This window comes from Dermacentor andersoni, chromosome 9 (genome assembly GCF_023375885.2).
Source record: "Dermacentor andersoni chromosome 9, qqDerAnde1_hic_scaffold, whole genome shotgun sequence".
Lineage (NCBI taxonomy): Eukaryota > Metazoa > Arthropoda > Arachnida > Ixodida > Ixodidae > Dermacentor > Dermacentor andersoni.
In genome coordinates this window covers 119,502,862-119,524,806 of record NC_092822.1, presented here as the reverse complement: position 1 = coordinate 119,524,806, position 21,945 = coordinate 119,502,862, and the positions used below count along the sequence as shown (strand labels likewise).

At 46.8% G+C, this 21,945-nt stretch overlaps 1 protein-coding gene across 2 annotated transcripts in view; it reads right to left on the bottom strand.

The window, feature by feature from the left end:
- The window catches only part of LOC126529579 (ribosomal protein S6 kinase beta-2-like), a 133,667-nt gene that overhangs the window by 8,245 nt on the left and 103,477 nt on the right, over positions 1-21,945 (bottom strand). For both annotated transcript variants that reach the window (XM_055069929.2, XM_055069930.1), the window contains 2 exons: positions 20,567-20,715; positions 19,681-20,031 (listed from right to left, as the gene is read on the bottom strand). In XM_055069929.2, coding sequence (XP_054925904.1) covers positions 19,681-20,031; positions 20,567-20,715 — 500 coding nt within the window. The remainder of the gene's footprint in view (positions 1-19,680; positions 20,032-20,566; positions 20,716-21,945) is intronic.

The following is a 21,945-nucleotide window of genomic DNA, read 5'->3' as shown; positions in this document are numbered from 1 at the left end:
CACGAAAACCACGATAGCTCTCAATCTGACAAGACGTGTATACAATGATTATGCATGATTCGACCGAACAAAATACAAATAATAATTTGTGATTCGACTCCTTTTTGCCATTAACCATCTGCTACTGGCCAAAAGCTTTCAGGCTGCACCCAACTTTACGTGTACGTCACTCAACGTCACAAAACCGCGAAAGCTCATTGTGTCAAAGTGATGTGTCTGCGTTAAAGATGCATTATATGGCGAAAAAAACAGGTTTTGTTTTCTGAATTGCCGGAGAGTGCCCCGTTCCGAAAGGAATAAAAGATGGCTGCCGCCGATGGCTCAGACACTGGCTACTCGCACCTGCCGGAGAGCATGGGTTTATCTGCATATAATAAAACCTTTTGCGTGGCCATGTAAGGTTACCGAGCCTTCTCAGCACGTACGCGTATACGACATCGCTCTGCCAACTCTTCTTTGCTGAGGATCAGTTTAAGCGGCATTTTTAACTGTCCTTTGCACGCCGCCGCTATTTTAGACAAGCCACCTTAAGCTGAGTAAAGGAAAGCGGACCAATCACAGACGCCGGCAGCACCCTCTTCACCGGTTATCTATTTTCAGTGCGCTGGCTCGGCCTCATCGAAACCCTCTCCAGTTGAGCATGCTCCTCGCCTCTTTTCAGCCAATTAGATAAGAAAATCCGCTCCATGTACGCAACGTTATTCGTTTCGAAAGCAAACAAAAGTGACCTCCTATAAACGTGGAAAGCGTTTGATTGGGCTGTTCAGGCAACGCTGTGGGTCACCGCCCGATGCTTGCGTCGGCAGTTAAAAGCCGATCCACACGACGGACAAAGTCTGCGGGCCGATCGGTCACGTGATGCGACGTGACGGCCCGCCGCGGTCCGGTCCAGCGCAGAGCACATCCACACGGTGGACCGAGCAGACCAACCAGCTACACTCTCGGCCAGAGTGTTATCATTGTTATCATTCCAGCTCCAGTCCCACAAAGCCGGGAACTGCTCAACGAGGGATACAAAATGAAAAACCTCCTCGTCACTCCGAGAGGACACGGTGTTTAAAAATATATCTGCTGCACGCACGTGTAGGTGGAACGGCGGACATGAAACGACTGGCTTGACTGGCTTTTGCTGAGCCGAAAACTAGATTGGATTTGGCTGAAGACAGGCCGCCATTGGAATATGAACCTGGCAACGTTTAACGCTAGAACGTTATCTAGTGAGGCGAGTCTAGCAGTGCTATTGGAGGAATTAGAGGGCAGTAAATGGGATATAATAGGGCTCAGTGAAGTTAGGAGGCCAAAAGAAGCATATACAGTGCTAAAAAGCGGGCACGTCCTGTGCTACCGGGGCTTAGTGGAGAGACGAGAACTAGGAGTTGCATTCCTGAACAATAAAGATATAGCTGGTAACATACAGAAATTCTACAGCATTAACGAGAAGGTGGCAGGTTTTGTTGTGATACTTAATAAGAGGTACAAGTTGGAGGTCGTTCTACGCGCCTGCATCCAGTCATGATGACTAGCAAGTCGAAAGCGTCTATGAAGACGTGGAATCGGCGATGGGTAAAGTCAAAACAAAATACACTATACTGATGGGTGACTTCAATGCGAGGGAGGTCAAGAAGCAGGCTGGAGACAAGTCAGTGGGGGAATATGGCATAGGCTCTAGGAATAGCAGAGGAGAGTTATTAGTAGAATTTGCAGAACAGAATAATATGCGGATAATGAATACCTTTTTCCGCAAGCGGGTTAGCCGAAAGTGGACGTGGAGGAGCCCGAATGGTGAGACTAGAAATGAAATTGACTTCATACCCTGCGCGAACCCTGGCACCATACAAGATGTAGACGTGCTCGGCAAGGTGCGCTGCAGTGACCATAGGATGGTAAGAACTCGAATTAGCCTTGACTTGAGGAGGGAACGGAAGAAACTGGTACATAAGAAGCCAATCAATGAGTTAGCGGTAAGAGGGAAATTAGAGGAATTCCGGATTAACCTACAGAACAGGTATTCGGCTTTAATTGAAGCAGTGAACGACAATCTTATGGGCATCATTAAGGAGTGCGCAATAGGAGTAGGTGGTAACGCCGTTAAACAGGAAACCAGTAAGATATCGCAGCAGACGAAAGATCTGATCAAGAAACACCAATGTATGAAAGCCTCTAACCCTACAGCTAGAATAGAACTGGCAAAACTTTCTAAGTTAATCAACAAGCGTAAGACAGCGGACATAAGGAACTATAATATGGATAGAATTGAACAGGCTCTCAGGAACGGAGGAAGCCTAAAAGCAGTGAAGAAGAGACTAGGAATAGGCAAGAATCAGATGTGTGCGTTAAGAGACAAAGCCGGCAATATCGTTACTAATATGGATGAGATAGTTCAAGTGGCTGAAGAGTTTTATAGAGATTTATACAGTACCAGTAACACCCACGACGATAAGGTGAGAGAGAATCGTCTACAGGAACTTGAAATCCCACAAGTAACACCGCAAGAGGTAAAGAACGCCTTGGGAGCTATGTAAAGGGGGAAGGCAGCTGGGAAGGATCAGGTAACAGCAGATTTGTTGAAGGATGGTGGGAACACTGTCCTAGAAAGATTGGCCGCCCTATATACACAATGCCTCATGACCTCGAACGTACCGGAATCTTGGAAGAACGCCAACATAATCATAATCCATAAGAAAGGGGACGCCAAAGACTTGAAAAATTATAGACCGATCAGCTTACTGTCCGTTGCCTACAAAGTATTTACTAAGGTAATCGCAAATAGAATCAGGAAAACCTTAGACTTCTGTCAACCAAAGGACCAGGCAGGATTCCGTAAAGGCTACTCATCAATAGACCATCACACTATCAATCAGGTGATAGAGAAATGTGCGGAATATAACCAACCCTTATATATAGCCTTCATTGATTACGAAAAAGCATTTGGTTCAGTCTAAACCTCAGCAGTCATGAAGGCACTACGGAATCAGGGTGTAGATGAGCCATATGTAAAGATACTGGAAGATATCTATAGCGGTTCCACAGCCACCGTAATCCTCCACAAAGAAAGCAACAAAATCCCAATAAAGAAAGGCGTGAGACAGGGAGATACGATATCTCCAATGCTATTCACAGCATGTTTACAGGAGGTATTCAGGGACCTGGAGTGGTAAGAATTGCGGATAAAAGTTGACGGAGAATACCTTAGCAACTTGCGATTCGCTGATGATATTGCCTTGCTTAGTAACTCAGGAGACCAATTGCAATGCATGCTCACTGACCTGGAGAGGCAAAGCAGAAGGGTGGGTCTGAAAATTAATCTACAGAAAACTAAAGTAATGTTTAACAGTCGCGGAAGAGAACAGCAGTTTACGATAGGTAGCGAGGCACTGGAAGTGGTAAGGGAATACATCTACTTAGGGCAGGTAGTGACCACGGATCCGGATCATGAGACTGAAATAACCAGAAGAATAAGAATAGGCTGGGGTGCGTTTGGCAGGCATTCTCAAATCATGAACAGCAGGTTGCCACTATCCCTCAAGAGGAAATTGTATAACAGCTGTGTCTTACCAGTACTCACCTACGGGGCAGAAACCTGGAGGCTTACGAAAAGAGTTCTGCTGAAATTGAGGACGACGCAACCAGCTATGGAAAGAAGAATGATAGGTGTAACGTTAAGGGATAAGAAAAGAGCAGATTGGGTGAGGGAACAAACGCGGGTAAATGACATCTTTGTTGAAATCAAGAAAAAGAAATGGACATGGGCCGGACATGTAATGGGGAGGGAAGATAACCGATGGTCATTAAGGGTTACGGACTGGATTCCAAGGGAAGGGAAGCGTAGCAGGGGGCGGCAGAAAGTTAGGTGGGCGGATGACATTAAGACGTTTGCAGGGACAACATGGCCACAGTTAGTACATGACCGGGGTAGTTGGAGAAGTATGGGAGAGGCCTTTGCCCTGCAGTGGGCGTAACTAGGCTGATGATGACTCTGTTGCCGGACAACATTCTTTGCCTACGCCAAAATCGCTGCGGTTTGCATGCGGTCCGCCGCCAAAACTGAAGCGGGGAAAGCCTCGGCGATTTGTTGGACCGCGAGGGCCGCGGTCTTGCGCGGGCCAACGGCGGTACGCACGAGCTGGTGACGTCTTATCACGTGATGCGCGGACCGCGGTCCAAAAGAACAATTTGAAGTGCTATTCTCGACACACATGACGGCTGCACGGCCGCCATTATCTGCCATGTTGACTTTCTGATTGGTTGTGGAGAGCTCACGTGCCTTGAAATTTGTGCTAGGAAACGGAAGCTTTGCGAAATGTCATTTTGCGTTTTCGTCAAGATGACGAAACGTGACGTGGAGCTGCAAATTTTATGGACTAATACATTCTTTTGGTACTTGGCAGATATATTGTGATGTTAGCGCTTCAAAAAGAATGTGAGCGGTAGCGTGCAGAAGCCAGTGCAATGCATCTGCAATTGCGCGAACATGTGGTGGCGATCCAAGATGTGCGCCATGCCAGCTTGCTGATTGGCTGAAGGAATCTCTCGTGAGGAGCGTCACAGGAAGGGCTGTTTCGTAAACGTCATTTTGACGATGCGTGACGTTGCGCTGGGCCGCCATTGCTGAGATTTTCCGCCGTAATTTTTGGTGCGACGAGCCGCTCGAATTATGCTAATGAGCAGCCATATGCAATGACAGCCGAGAGGAATGCGTACCGCCATATTTTCCCCGTCGTTTGGCGCCACGAAAATCTTTTGTTCATAACGCGTGCTCATAGTATTTGCATCGCTTTCGGGTGGTGTGTGCATTTGTGTTTGGGCCATCATTTTTTAATAGCGTCCTCGATCACCTTGCCCTGGGGTTGCCCCGAAACCAGAATGGTGCGCCTTGCACCGCGGTGGTGGCGCACTGCGGAGGGTCAACATCGAGGACAAAACTGCACCCCGTGCAGGGTGCTCGCATGCAATGCCCCTGGCGCGCAAAACATGCGAACACGCGCGCGCGAACATTTTATTGTTTGCAGGTGCTGAGCATCCGCGGCAAGCGCTTGAACCTTGTCAAACTGCGTGCTCCGACATACCTGGTTGCAAGCAAACACCAATGGATTTTATCATTAATCCTGACGACCCGTTCAACGAACCCGTCCACTTTCGGCCGCTCTTCACCACATTGTTTTTGAACGAGGTCGATCAGCATGTCGTCTTCGCTGTCAGACGAACTTGAAAAAAGCTCATCGATTGCGGCAACTAGCAGCGCTTCCTTTCTCATTGCCGACATCTCCACTAGCTAACTCCGTCAACTCCGTTGCAACTGCAGCTATCGGGCCAGAGCGTCCGCGGTTCTGCAGTCGGCAGTGCGCGCGCGCGTCCCGCATTGCTTGCTGGGATTGCACCCCGGCGCACCGCCGATTTTCTCGGTGCGAGACGGGGCAACGGAAAACCGCTCCAACAGGGTGCGCTTCCGGTGATCGAGGATGGTCGGTGCGCACCGGTGCGGTTGATCGAGGATGAAAGTGCGCACCAAGGCGCCCCGGTGCGCACCGGTGCTGGTGATCGAGGACGCTATAAAAGAACGCGTTTACAGTGGCCTGTAACGCGTTTATACGAAATAATATTGGTTGAACATAGCAAACTTTCGGCACTGTTGTCCACTTTTCACTGCTGCATTTGTATTGTAATCAAGATTAATGCATTTTCGCACAATCAAAAGTTATGACAATGGCCTCTTTCTAATTTATAAGAAGAAATGTACGCAAGGCAGCGCCTTGAAGTTTCCTCCCGCGGTGCGAGTAACCAGCGAAATGAACAAGAGATGGCAGCGCCGGCGCTTGCGTTGCGCTAGTGGATATCTCTGGCGCGCGCAACGCTATCGGTGATATTCGGCCGTTTCTCAGCCAGCCGAGTCGGGCGGAGTCACTTGCGTTTCATGAGATAGCGATAACGTGGCCTAGAACGTGCGCACATCACCACTGGTAGGTCGCGTATGTTGTCTCAAGCAAGAAAACAAGCGCGTTGGCGCCAACATGCGATGAGTCATTCCATTTTCCGGGGACACGCATCCTAGCTATTGAAGCAGACGACGGCTTGTACGCAGCAGATGGCGGAAGCAAGAAGCGTTTTCGACGGAATAATCATACGCTTTGAGATAGCTGCTTTATTTTCACTGCGGAGGAAAACTTTTGCTGTACTGATAACGCTACATTCAGTGCCTTCATTTCAGTTTCTTAGGCGAAACGTCAAGTTGGCGTCACGTTACGTAAGCAAAACTGTTTGTGTTTGTTTGCGTCGCGCCTACGCCACGCACCGAAGAAAATGGCGGAATGTCCAGCAGAATAGCGCCCTTGGTCCGTCGTGCGGATCGGTCTTTACGGAAATTTGACGTCAGGAGATTGGAATAAAAACATATTCGAATAGTTTTACGTTACAGGGCCCCAGATTTTTTTTTTTTTTTTAGGAATTGCAGAAGGCAGCACTGTTCCGAAAAGAATAGTAGATGGTTGTCCGCTGATCTTTTGCCCTGGCTACTCAGAGCGGCTTGGGAGAATAGATTTATTTGCGTATAATACAAATACTTGCGTGGCAGTATAACATTGTCTAACGCTTTCGGAACGATTACGGCATTGCTACGCCGACTCTTTTTCGCTGAGGATCTGTCTTAACGGCATTTTGAACGTTCCGTTGCACGCCGCCGCGATTTTCGACCAGCTACTGCAAGCTAAGCAATGGGAAGCGGTCCAATCGCAGACGACGGCACAACTCTGCTCACTCGGTTGTCTACTTTCCTTGCGTTATGCCGGCTCAACCGAGCACCTCTCCACTTTTGTGTGGTATTCGCCTGTCGTCAGCCAATTAGATAAGAAAAACATGCCAAGTTATATAATGTTATTCGTTTTGAAAGCAAACGAAGGTTAGCTCCTATAAATAACGAATGCGTTTGGTCTAGCTGTTCAAACAACGTTGCGAATCGCTGCGCAGTGCTTACGTCGGCAGGTACGTTAATTTGACGCCAGGACATTAGCATAAAAAGAGATTGCAATAGTTTTACGTTATAGGGCCCCACTCATGGTGAAAAGTAGATGTATTTCGCGGTCGCTAAATAGCTCATCATTCAGGTACGGCCATACGTGATTCCACAGCGCTTCTGTGATGAGTCGAAATTCTGACTTTTTGACGCTGTTATCTCTGTTGGGTATTCTTTTGAGCACATTTAATTATATGTGGTTGCGTTCAGTGCATATCCACATGTCCTCTTTCATTGTGTCCTTAGTAAAGTACAAGAATGCGTGTGCACTCTGCTACGTTTTCTTACTTGGAATACAGACACACACACAAAAAAACCCTACAAAGCTTATTCGAATTACGTCGCTACAGAATAATGTTCTGCCCAGGCGATAAATGACATTTGCTTAAGAAACAAAGGCAATCCATTGATAAATACACTAATCACAAATACTAACTTCTTCGCGACATACTTTACAGTGATTGTTAATAATGAAAAGCTGAAGAAAATTGTCATAAAAGTCTATGGCCGCGTTCTTACATTGCGAAATGGCCGTGCAGCTAAAAATAACTGATGCCAATTGCTTCGCTTAATTTACCTGGTTGCTTACGTGGAACTATAAAGTGCGGCTCGCTGTGCAACCTCCCCCCGCCCCCCCCCCCCTGCGGTGTCGATTGAGGCTTCGCCTGATAAAGCGGTCCGCGCCCCTTCAGTCGCGAGCGTACGCCAATCGCAATTAGATCGTGGGAGAGCATGCTTACGTCCCCTTTCTGCGTCACCGCTAGCCACGCTTTGCAGTGACGCGTGCGTAATCAGCTGTCTGTCCGACGCGTGCGTAATCAGCTGGCGTAGGGCCCAACTCCGACGCGGCCTATTCAAATACATGTAAAACGCAAAAACGTTTTGCTGAGATAACCCTTGGGCCGATTTTAATGAAATTTGTTGCATTTGAGAGAGAAAGTTAAATTCTAGTGACTGTTGGAAGCAGAAATTCGATTCAGGCCCTGAATTTCGTTAGAACGTTTTCAAAAATTCGAAAGCTTGAAAAAAAAAAATAGAAGCACGAAGTTTAGAGATTCATAGCTCTGCATCAAGAACAGATATCGCGGTTCTGTAAACGGCATCCATTAGATCTTTCAAAGCGGACAAATTCGATTAGTCATTTTATATCTTACGTGAATTTGTTACGTTCTTTGCAAGGGCGCTGCAAAAGCTGTATTTGCATATTACTAAATTTTTTGAAATTCATGTGCAACATATTAATTTTGTCCGCTTTTGATCTGCTATTAGATTCAATTCACAGAATTGTATTATCATTTTTGTTGCTGAGTTACAGAGTTGTAAACTTGATAGCTTTGTTTTCTGAATATATTCGATTTCTGTGAATTTTTAATAAAAAATTGACGGCATAAACCGAAAATTTGAAATCAGCACTCTCTAGATATTAAGTTTTTCTTTTAAATGCAACAAACCTCGTCAAATTTGGTGCAGTGGTTGCCGAGAAAAATTAGTTTTCCTTTTACATGATTTTAGATAAGAGCACCCGAGCTAAAGCTTTCTCTTAAATGGGATAGAATAGGGCTCAGTGAGATTAGGAAGACAAATGAAGCATATACAGTGCTAAAAAGCGGGCGCGTCCTGTGCTACCGGGGCTTAGTGGAGAGACGAGAACTAGGAGTTGCATTCTTGATCAATAAATATATAGCTGGTAACATACAGGAATTCTACAGCATTAACGAGAAGGTGGCAGGTCTTGTTGTGAAACTTAATAATTGGTACAAGTTGAAGGTCGTTCTACGCGCCTGCATCCAGTCATGATGACTAGCAAGTCGAAAGCGTCTATGAAAACGTGGAATCGGCGATGGGTAAAGTCAAAACAAAATACACTATACTGATGGGTGACTTCAATGTCACCCATCACCCATCAATGTCACCCAGTGGAAAAATGTAGCATAGGATCTAGGAATAGCAGGGGAGAGTTATTAGTAGACTTTGCAGAACGGAATAACTTGCGGATAATGAATACCTTCTTCCGCAAGCGGGGTAGTCGAAAGTGGACGTGGAGGAGCCCGAATGACGAGACAAGAAATGAAATAGACGTCCTACTCTGCGCTAAACCTGACATCATACAAGGTGTGGACGTGCTCGGTAAGGTGCGCTGCAGTGACCATAGGATGGTAAGAACTTGAATTAGCCTAGACTTGAGGAGAGAACGAAAGAAACTGGTACATAAGCAGCCGATCAATGAGTTAGCGATAAGAGGGAAAATAGAGGAATTCTGGATCAAGCTACAGAACAGGTATTCGGCTTTAACTCAGGAAGAGGACCTTAGTAAAGCAATGAAGGGGGCTAGTTGGTGAACGTTCATGGTTATATTGCGCTCAGTTTTACAAACACGATATTAAAGAAGGACAGGACGTGGACGGACGTAGCGCAAACTACCAACTGACGGCAGTTGACAACTACCAACTGACAGTTGGTATTTTGCGCTACGTCCGTCCACGTCCTGTCCTTTAATATCGTGTTTGTAAAACTGAGCTCAACATAACCATGAAGGACCTTAGTGTTGAAGCAATGAACGACAATCTTATGGGCATTATTAAGGAGTGTGCAATACAAGTCGGTGATAACTCCGTTAGACAGGATACCAGTAAGCTATCGCAGGAGACGAAATATGTGATCAAGAAACGCCAATGTATGAAAGCCTCTAACCCTACAGCTAGAATAGAACTGGCAGAGCTTTCCAATTTAATCAACAAGCGTAAGACAGCTGACATAAGGAAGTATATTATGGATAGAATTGAACATGCTCTCAGGAACGGAGGAAGCCTAAAAGCAGTGAAGAAGAGACTAGGAATAGGCAAGAATCAGATGTACGCGTTAAGAGACAAAGCCGGCAATATCATTACTAATATGGATGAGATCATTCAAGTGGCTGAGGAGTTCTATAGAGATTTATACAGCACCAGTGGCACCCACGACGATAATGGAAGAGAGAATATTCTAGAGTAATTTGACATCCTATAAGTAACGCCGGAAGAAGTAAAGAAAGCCTTGGGAGCTATGCAAAGGGGGAAGTCAGCTGGGCAGTATCAGGTAACAGCAGATTTGTTGAAGGATGGTGGGCAGATTGTTCTCGAAAAACTGGCCACCCTGTATACGCAATGCCTCATGACCTCGAGCGTACTGGAATCTTGGAAGAACGCCTACATAACCCTAATCCTTAAGAAAGGAGACGCCAAAGACTTGAAAAATTATAGACCGATCAGCTTACTGTTCGTTGCCTACAAAGTATTTACTAAGGTAATCGCAAATAGAATCAGAAACGCCTTAGACTTCAGTCAGCCAAAGGACCAGGCAGGATTTCGTAAAGGCTACTCAACAGTAGACCATGTTCATACTATCAATCATGTGATAGAGAAATGTGCGGAATATAACTAACCCTTATATATAGTCCTCATTCATTACGAGAAAGCGTTTGATTCAGTCGAAACCTCAGCAGTCATGGAGGCATTGCGTAATCAGGGTGTAGACGAGCCGTATGTAAAAATACTGAAAGATATCTATAGCGGCTCCACAGCCACCGTAGTCCTCCATAAAGAAAGCAACAAAATCCCTATAAAGAAAGGCGTCAGGCAGGGAGATACGATCTCTCCGATGCTATTCACAGCGTGTTTACAGGAGGTATTCAGAGACCTGGATTGGGAAGAATTGGGGATAAGAGTTAATCGAGAATACCTTAGTAACTTGTGATTCGCTGATGATTTTGCCGTGCTTAGTAACTCAGGGGACCAATTTCAATGCATGCTCACTGACCTGGACAGGCAAAGCAGAAAGGCAGGTCTAAAAATTAATCTGCAGAAAACTAAAGTAATGTTTAACAGTCTCGGAAGAGAACAGCAGTTTACGATAGGTATCGAGGCACTGGAAGTGGTAAGGGAATACATGTACTTAAGGCAGGTAGTGACAGCGGATCCGGATCATGAGACTGAAATAATCAGAAGACTATGAATGGGGCTGGGGTGCGTTCGGCAGGCATTCTCAGATCATGAACAGCAGGTTGCCATTATCCCTCAAGAGAAAAGTGTGTGACAGCTGTTTCTTACCAGTACTCACCTACGGCGCAGAAACCTGGAGGCTTACGAAAAGGGTTTTGCTTAAACTGAGGACGACGCAACGAGCTATGAAAAGAAGAATGATGGGTGTAACATTAAGGGGGGGATAAGAAGAGAGCAGATTGGATGAGGGAACAAACACGAGTTAATGACGTCTTAGTTGAAATCAAGAAAAAAAATGTGCATGGGCAGGGCATGTAATGAGGAGGAAAGATAACCGATGGTTATGAAGAGTTACGGACTGGATTTCAAGAGAAAGGACGCGTAGCAGGGGGCGGCAGAAAGTTAGGTTGACGGATGAGATTAAGAAGTTTGCAGGGACAACATGGCCACAATTAGCACATGACGGGGGTAGTTGGAGAAGTATGGGAGAGACCTTTGCCCTGCCTTGGGCGTAGCCAGGCTGATGTTGATGTTGATGATGATGATGATGATGATGATGATGAAGTGTCATATTTAAAACCATAGATTATGTTTCTGACAAACTTGAGTTGAACATGAATCTAAAATTACTAGGAGAATGGTGTGCTAAGTGGTATGTGAGTATTAATTTAGAAAAAAGAACACTACAAGTCTGCCTTACTAATAAAAAAAAACAATCTGGCGTTTTCCTATGACATAAATAGTAACACGGTCAAACAAGTAGAGGAATATAAGAATTTACGAATTGCGATTACGTCTAGACTTAAATGGGCCGCGCACATTGATAACGTATGCTCTTCAGCTCGTCGACAATTAGGCTTCCTTAAACACAAATTAAGAAGATCATCAAACCAACTAAGAAGCAAGGCGTACAAAGACATAGTAAGACCTGTAGAGTACGCAAGTATTCTGTGGGACCCATACATAACGGCAGATATAATATATAGAAAAAATTCAAAGATTAGCGGCTTGTGTTATATATAACCGCTATAAACGCCGGGACTCTCTGTCTGCTATGTTGCAGGAAGCAAAGCTGGAATGCTTAAAAGAACGCAGAAGAATTGGTAAAATTAAGTTTCTTAACAGCTTATATTTTTCGAAACTAGGCACTGATCCCCAAAAATACATAACTAAGTAATCATTTCAAAAATCTCGTCATAGGCATCAACACTTTATTGAACCTAATTTTGCTCGTGCAAATGTTTATAAGCATTCATTTTTACCCAATACAATCGCAGATTGGAATGCACTGCCACAGGATTCTCTCCTCCTTACCCCTGATGAGTGACTTGGACCGCCAGAACGCAGTGTCTGTGATGTGCTATGTTGTTAACGTTGCGCATTGCTTCTCTTTTATGGCTTTTTCTTACGCGTGCAATATCTCGTTCAGTTTTCTATAAGCGTGCATCGTAATTTTTAGTGTCTTTTTGTAAATACGTGTGCTTTCTTTTTCAAGGTCGCATATTTTTGTAATTCATGTATTCTGCCTCTCCTGCTTGGGCCGCATTCTGTCCGCAGTATGTGATAAATAAAAATAAAATAAGTCATCGTCGACATTTTGCACTCTTGCTCTAACAAGCACAAGCTCACTGCCTCCTACCATCCTCAGGCCTATGGCCTGACTGAGCGACTGAACCGGAGTCTATTAAAGTTGTTTAATAGACTCAGGATTAATGCAACTAAAACGAAGGCGATCATATTCTGTGCAAACAACAAAAAGGTTTCCTCGTCCCATCAGCTTAGTGATGAACACCAGCCTGTTGCCATTGTCAGTGACCACAAAACTCTAGGAATATATTTTTCTTCAACTTTGAAATGGGATACTCACATCGCATTTCTTTGTCGAAAGTTATCGGCAGTTACAGGGGTACTATCGCGCTGTCGTAGTATTCTTCCACTACAAGCAAAGCTTCAAATTTACTACGCTCTGTTTTACTCACACATAAACTACTGCAACCTGGTTTGGGCTACCACAACAAAAACTAATATAAATAAGATTGTCACCATACTAAAAAGAATTATACGGCAAATTTCAAATCTTGAACGCACAGATACCACGAAAGAAGCATTTCTAGAGCATAATTTACTTCGCGCGGATAAAATGTATGAATTTCGGTTATTGCAGTTGTTTAATTTTTCATCAACTAAAATCGTTAATTACCTCTCTTCTCTGGCATCGTTACAACGTTACTCGTCGACTGTTAAAACGCGCTGCACTGATATGTGGGCGATACCACACTTTCGTACGAATTACAAACTTCAGTCACTTGCTCACAATGTTCCCCTAATACTTAACAAGCACCAAAATACTGCTGGATATAGTAGAAGGCAGCTTCGAACATATGTTGTGCAATTGTAACTAAATAAAAGATCCAGCGTATTGTGAGTGACCATTTGGTTTGATATCGTGTTTCTGGCCTATTATGTATTGTTATGTACCGAGTGTTTGCGATTGCTTATGTATCGTGTTGTAAGACATATTGTTTTTTTTTTCATTATGTGTTTTCATGCCTACTGATTGCGTACAGTGCATTTTGAAATTGTTATTTGAGAATGAACTTCAACTTTGTGTCTTTTCGTTACCTGTTCTCAACTTTGTTTCTTTCTTTCAATACTTAATTTGCTGTTCTTTGGCGTATCTTGCAAAACTGATTTCTTAAACTGAAATCGTGTTTGATTCCATTGCTTGCGATTATACCTGTTTTTTTTTTTATGTGACTTGTCCGCTATGCCTTGCAACGGCTTCCTGCGCCTTTTGTCAAGCTGCTCTAGCAGCTTTTAGCCAGGAAGCCGTCCAGATGCTTCTGGGAAATAAAATTGAATTGAATTGAATTGAAAAAATCACCAACAGGCTAAGTACGTCATGTCAGACCACCGCGACTGGGACATTAAGCAGCGCTACGTCACGTTCGCTTACAATTCTTCACGCCACGAAGCAGCCGGTTATTCGATCGTGGCCCTTCATTGCCCTTGGACCGCTTCACTTCCCTCTGCTAGTTCCTCGAGGAGCGAGTGTGCCTGCGACGCCACTGCCCACGCCGATCACGCGAGGCAGCTAGCCCGTACTAGTCTGTCGGCATCAAAAAAAAAAAAAAAAAAGAAAAAGAAATCGAAAGCGCGTTTACAAGCAGCGACACCATGACACATTTTTACCAGGTTCCCTTGTGCTACTTTGGTCCCCTTCTCGTCCAGTGGGGCTCTCGGTAAAACTCTTTCCTTGCTATAAGGGCCCTTACAGCGTCCTGTGTCAAGTAACCGATGTCCCCTATGAGATAGTCCCCGTCAGCTCTACCATGTCATCTGGTCTAAGCTCACCTGATGTTCAGTTCACAAGACTAAAACCTTACTGCGCTCGTCCTGATGATCATGTTTGACGCACTATAGGACGATGCTTTTTCTGCCGGCGCTGATGGTGCTTTTTCTGCGGTGCTGACATGACGCACAAGAGGCAATGTATTTGGCCACCGTTGTGGATAGGCCAGGCCAGAAGCAGCAGGTCTTTATGTGGTCGTAAGTCTTGTGGAAGCCTGAGTGGCCAGCCGACACGTCGTCGTGAAGTGCCTCTAATACCCGCAGGCGAAGGCAGCGAGGTAGAACTGGGAACCACCGGTGACCTGTTGGGTGGTAAACGTAGCGGTGTAGCATGCAACCTTGAAGGCGGAATTGTCGAAGTTGGCGTCGCAAGCGGCTGTTGGCTGGTTCGGCGAACCCACTAAGGCGATCCATGAGAGTTCGACAGTAGGAGTCGGCCCGCTGAAGCGAGACGAAATCAGACTGTGATGAAAGCGTAACTTGGTCCAGGGGCGTTATCGAGAGCTGGTGTGAGGCAGGCGTAGCATCGGAACGACTTGGTGGGGAAGACGACGGCGCGTTACCGAGAGAGAGCGAGAGTGGGCAGCGATACAATGCGTCTGCATCATGATAATTTTTTCTATAGTAGTCATATTTCTGCAAGCGGAGTATACAGCGTCCTAAGCGTCCTGACATGTTTTTCATTGATGACAGCCAAGACAGAGCATGATGGTCGGTGACGATGGTGAAGTGGCGGCCGTAAAGGTAGGGGCGAAATTTCTGAATCGACCAAACGATAGCCAGGTACTCTTGCTCTGTAATGGTATAGTTCCGCTCAGCTGGAGAAAGTGTTCGGCTGGTATGCTATGACTTGCTCTTTAGAGGCTGCATTATGTTGCAGAAGTACTGCGCCAATACCTTGTGCGCTTGCGTCAGTTGGGGTATGGTGGGGGCTCGATTATCGAAGTGGCGAAGCACTGGTCTGGAAGTAAGATGTCGCTTAAGAGCTTGAAAAGCCGACTCGCAGTCGCTAGTCCATGTGAAAGAGGCACCGGTAACCGGTAACTTGTGTAGAGGAGCTGCTATTGCTGCGAAGTTATGTATAAATCGACGAAAATATGACGCCACGCCGAGGAAACTAGGTAGATCTTTCTGTTGCTGGGGGCGAGGAAGCTGGATAACGGCACTAATCTTTTCGGGGTCTGGCTGGATGCCATATTTTGAGATGACGTGACCCAATACTTTTATAGTCTTGCTTGCAAATTTGCATTTTTTGTATTGATCTGGAGGCCAGCATTTGCAAGGCACTTGAGAACTTCGTCAGTGGCGATCGCACTCGCCCACGCGGAGCGTTCGCAAAGGGACTCGGTCGTGGTCACGGACTCCCAGGAGACATGTCGCATGTTTCTCAAGGGGGCACGTGACTGCGGCTAGCCTCGCGATAATTCCCAAATCCTTCAACCACCATCATCGCCTACTCTGGTGCCCGGGCCACGCGGGGGTACAGGGGAACAAAAAGGCTAACGCGTTAGCTCGAGGGTTCACTAACCGAGCGACGGCGTCCTCTTCTAACCCCAACCACCCGCACTATCCCTCACAAAATTCCACCAATTTAAATGCCAAAGACATCCTTGCTCATCAGCGTGGAGTCCGCAGAAAATACCCGCCGCCCCACCCACAATTAACGGGGAAGAGGCCGCCGATTGGCGTAAAATACAGACCGGGGTGTTCCCCCATTTAAAATTGCTAAACGCCATGTATCCCACTCGTTATAGGGCCAACTGTCCTTGGTGCGGTGGCATACCTACCCTAATACACATAGACTGGGAGTGCACTAAGCACCCTCATAGGCCAAATACCAGTAGGACAATGGAGCAGTGGGAGGCACAGCTCGCCCGCTCCGACCTGGCAGGACAAAAGTCTTTAATTAGCCAGGTCAGGCAGGCGGCAGAGGCCAGTGGGGCCCTGAACTGAGAGGCTCCGACCACCCCTCCTTCAAATCTTTACAATTGCAATAAAGTTTCTCTCTCTCTCTCGTCTAATTGATGAAGATGTTGGCTGAAGTCAGACGAAAAGATGACAATATCGTCCAGATAACAGAGGCATGTCTTCCATTTTAAACCACAAAGTACGTTGTCTATCATGCGCTGAAATGTGACAGGAGCGTTACAAAGGCCAAAAGGCATCACGTTAAATTCATAAAGTCCGTCTGGTGTAGCGAATGCAGTCTTTTCTTTGTCAGTCTCGTTCATCAGAATTTGCCAATAGCCTGATCGAAGATCAAGGCTGGAGAAATACTCCGCCCCTTGTAGTGTGTCCAAAGCGTCGTCAATTCGAGGTATTGGATATACGTCCTTGTGTGTGATCTTATTGAGCGCTCGATAATCGACGCAAAAGCGAACGGAGCTATCTTTTTTCTTTACCAGGACCACGGGAGAAGCCCACGGGCTAGATGAAGGTCGTATTATCTTCCGCGCAAGCATGTCAGCAACCTGTTGTTCAATGACCTCTCTTTCGGACAGCGATACACGATAGGGGCGTCGTCGTATTATAGCGGAACCATCGGTTTCGATGCGGTGTGTAGCGCAGGAGTTTGGCTCAACGCAGGGGAACAGCTATCGAAACAGGCTTTGTGCTTTGCCAAGACCACCATTAAGGCTTCGGACTGCGCGGCTGTTAGGTCAGAACCAAGAACGGCTGGAGGAGGGAAAGAATCATCCAAACCTGAAGTTGGTGCTGGCGATGAAGACGGGCAAAGCGTGACTATAGAGATAGGTTGAGTGTCAGCGAGTGTTGCCACAGTCATCCCTTTGGGCAGCATTACTGGATCTGGGGTCGTGTTGCAAGCAGACAGAAGGGCACGGCCACGTGAAAACCGGACAAGACAGGTGGCAATGAGAATTCCGCGAGAAGTACAGCAGGAAAAAGGGGCGACTAGGGCGTCTCTGTCTGCGATCTGACTGGATGTTACGGCTACAACGTCTTCGTGACCAGGACGCAGGACGTAGTCTGCAGCGATGGCCAAATTCACGCATGAGAGTGAAGAGTACGTAACAGGTGCAAGCGCTGTATCCATGATATGGACAACTTTCTCTCTACATGAAATGATGGCTGAAGCAGAATGTAGGAAGTCCCAACCCAGTATAAGTTCATGGATACATGTTGGAAGGATGAGAAACTCAATATGGTGGCGTATGCCGTCGATGAGAACACGAGCAGTACACTGTCTGTCGGGGTGAATGAATGCATTATTAGCACCACGCAAAATAGGTCCAAGATAAGGCGTTTTTACTTTGCGGAGCCGGGAACACAGATCACTGCGAAGAACAGAAACGGCGGCACCGGTATCGATGAGAGCTAACGCGGGATAACCTTCGACAGTTACAGAAAGCATGTTGGCCGGGCGAACAGGAGGAAATTTTGAAGACCGATAAGAAGCAGTTTCCCCTCCAAAAACTGCAAGTTAGTTTTCCGAGTGCTGGTCGACAAGATGGGAAGTGGGGCGAAGCGGTGATGTAGAGCGCCGTTGAGGCGACGGAAAACGACGTCTCGCGGAACGGGAACAATCAGGCAGATTGGGAGCAGCTGGAGGAGACGGAGAATGCTGTTGAGGGAACGAGTACGATTCGGTATAGTAGGCGTCTGACCGGCGAGTGCGGTCTCTCTCGTGCTCAGCATAGCCTCGTCTTTCATCCTGCTGACGACGGCAGCAGAAGCGAGATATATGGCCGCGTATACCACAGTAAAAACAAACCGGACGAGGTGGACGCCACTGAGGGTACGATGGCGCAGCAAGTGCTCTGGTTCCCATCGAAGCCAAATGGTCATAGGAAACGTCAGTAGGCACGGAGGTCACGGTAGGGGTGGGTAGCGAAGCAACGTCCGCGTAGGTAGGTGTGGGGCGCGCTACCAAAGCAAGATGCGTCGTGGGTGTAGTCATCGCTGTCAACTCTTGCTTTACGACCTCGCGCAAGTAGAAGGTGGGGGTTGGGGCGCAGGCAGCAGGTGGACGCCTTAGGTCTTGTATTTGAAGTTCTTCGCGGATGATGGTGCGGATAAGAGCACGCAGATCTGGAGAATGGGGAACCTGAGGATCGCTGCTGTCATGTGGATGACGAATAGACTGCAGCTCGTCTAGGCGTTGACACGTTGAAGTGATGTCTTGGACAGAAGTCGGATTTTGCACGATTAAGGCGTTTAACGCGATAGACCCGATGCCTTTTATGTGGCGAACGCGTTCGGCTTCCGTCATGCTAGGATTCGCACGGCGGCACAGAGCCAAGACATCCTCTATGTATGAGGTGTAAGACTCTTGTGGAAGTTGGCGGCGCGTTCCCAGCTTCTGTTTGGCGACTTCTGCACGGCCAGACGAGGAAGCGAAGATTTGCCGCAGCTTGGAGGTAAACGTAGACCAATCCGCGATGTCGGATTCGTGGCTGAAATTCCACGTCTTTGCAACACCGGTCAAGTAGAAGGGGACGTGCCTCAATTTCTGGGTGTCGTTCCACTTATTGTAAGAACTCACGTGGTCGTAGTGGTCAATCCAATCGTCGACGTCATCATCGCGGAGTCCCGCAAAGACAGGGGGATCGCGCTGAGGGCTTGTCACAGTCCAAGAAGGCGCCGCAGGCGGGTTCGTCTGTGTGGTAGGGTTGGAGGCGCCGGAACGGCCGGGGTTGGAAGTGTCCATTGTTGTAGGGGTAGCTGGGCGCAGGCGGCGACCGGAACGGAGCTCCAGGGAGGACGGGAACGCGAGTGGACGTCGGGGTCTTGACGTACCTCCACCACTTTATAATACCGAGACCGATCAAGTTGTCCAGCGCTGTTTATTCCAAAAAAGGCAACGCCCCAGCTCACGCGCGATGAAGTAGAAGAACAGGGAAGATGATGATGGCAATGTACAAATGAAAACGACGAAGTACGTTAATAGTGCTTACAATACGTCTTGATATGTGACTTATGCAACGTAACAATAACACAACAGCCATATACTGGTGGCAAAGTAATGCTCTATCGCTCTTCTGCGCACTACCTCTATCTCACTCTGAGAGCCCTGTACTTAAAAAAAAAACAAAAACAAAATCTCAGCGTCCCTAAAGGATGTAGGTATATAAAAGTGCTAGGGCCGGCCAACCACTGGCCCAGTGTTAAAAGACTTCTATGGTGGAAAAGTGCTGGTATTTACCTTCTGATCATCATACCTTGCTGGTGAAGCAGCGCACTGACACGGACACAGAGAAGACGCACAAGACGACACAGCAGCAACTGTCGTCTTGTGTGTCTTCTCTGTGTCCGTGTCAGTGCGCTGCTTCACCAGCAAGGTATGATGATCAATCACCAACTAGCCCAACTTTCCACATTACGTACCTTCTGGATGACGTGGCAGTGTACTAGCGCCTTCTTCTGCTCGTTCCACGCCTTGGCCTCGAAGGCCGTGAAGCCGTAGTTTCCGCTGCCTCCGCACGTGGTATGGATGGCCCTGAGCTGGATGGTGTCCTTGCCCGCAGCCTTGAGCACTTGGTCCATGTCACGGCGCGACTCGAGCATCCGGAAGGCACTCGAAGAGAGCACTGTCAGCACCAGCTGGTCGCCGCAGTCCTGCATTCTGCGGCGCACCTCTCCGATGGGCAGCTGGGACACGTCCTGCCCATTGACAGCCACAATGATGTCACCTTCCAGGACGTGTGACACTTGGGCCGGGCTGCCGCTCTTCACTTTCTGCGTGGGAACGATGCCGCCGAGGTGTCGATCGAATAGATTGAGTGAGTGAACACGTAATTGCGACCCGTACTTCAGAATAAAGCCAACCTACGTATCTGTATAATGAAGTTTGCACACCTTTCAACCGTCTGAGGGACCTGTTTTACCAATGCCCGAAATCGACCAAACATATTGCAAGCGCTGCACTGCGTTCGGCGCAATTTCTTTTCTACATCGAAGCACTTGCCTACTCTGTTTTGTCCGACGCATATTCCAGTATGCCACGCCTTCTCTGCCCGATGTGCTTCGCACCACGTGGACACTTCTCAGAAGACTACTCTCTTAGTGGCAGGCAAACCTTATAAGGATGTTTCTTGATTTTTTTCTCAAACACCAATTGCCATCCCCACAATTAAGCTCAAGCCCTTTCTTCCCCGTGGGCATCGCGTACACGACTTGCTGAGAACCTCATGGAGAAGAGCGCCCTATACTATTTTTTTATTATTTCACCCAGCAATCTTATCTTTTTAAAAACGACGAGACGAGCACTTACCTCGACCATGTAGAACCTCCTGTTGTTCTCCCCATCCACCTCGATAATGTTGACGCCAAAGCTCCAGTACTTGCCGAGACTCTTTGTTCGGAACAAAAGGACGTCCATCCTCTCCTTTGCTGTGATGGACTTGTCTGCGGACACGCCGGCTGAAAGAATAGTTGAAAGCCACACGTCTATAGTTGACTGCACTCATCAGTTAGAAGAATGCGGCAAGCAAATTAATATATATCTGTACTAATTAATCGATAATCAGTGAATTCGTTTTTTTTTTTGTTCTTCACAAAAGTGACACATTGTGAAAAGAGCTAAGGAGAAAAAGCCATTACTTGCTGGCGCGTGGTAACTCTTGGCCACGTTTTCGGCACGCACACCAAGGAAGCAACATTCTCGAGAACAAACGCAATGAGCGAGACAGCTCGTTGGCGCGAGAGGAAATGCCCGCAGAAACGTGAGTAGAAAATGTACAAAACTGGCTGACGTGAGTATAAGATGCATACACTTCATAGGACACACAGCGATTCATTGCTATTCACAAGAATTAAGAACAAACAGCTACTAGTTTCATTTTTCTAACAATTGACAAGTGAGTAAGTCCGGGAGGCTTTTCCGCAAGAAAATAGCTGCATGCGAAGGAAGTGCCAGGTGTTGAGAAATTAGGTAGGCAATGAAAGGTGTCTCCGTGCACTTCGAGGTATCGCAAGTGAGTGAAATGCTGTTTCACAGAGCCAGAGCCACTGGATGAAAACAAGCAAGCGATGAGTGCGTAATGAGGCCAAGCTGCCAGGGCTCAGTTAAGAGTTTATAAGAATTTTGTTTTTCATTCCGTAGAACTCACCTTTTTCACGTTACAATTAATCTATGTAGCTGGAAAATAATTTTGCATCTGGTTGGCCGATGCGACGACGTAACAATGTTAGTTTTTATTTCACTTCGCTTTTTCGCTTTGTCAGTGAGGCCATGATGTGAAGCATGCGAAGCCGGCAGCACTATAGCAATCACATATTTAGCTGAATCCGGGACTGTCATGTCTGATGTGTGTCACAAAGAAAGCGCCGTATCATTATGTATGCCCTCCCGGTATATATATATATATATATATATATATATATATATATATATATATATATATATATATATATATATTGACACGTGTACTTATATTTAACGGGCGACCACATTCGCCGGCTAACAAATGTTATCGCACAGCGCTGGACGCGTCTGCATGTATCCGAAGTTTCTGGAAAGTTATCGATGCTTCTATCCGCTGTTTGTTGTCGCCGAACCTTGTGTTATCTGATTTCATCGCGTGACTCGAATGTTGTAGAACTTTGTGGAAGGCATGCGGGTCCCAGCGATTAGTCTGGAACATTCGATGG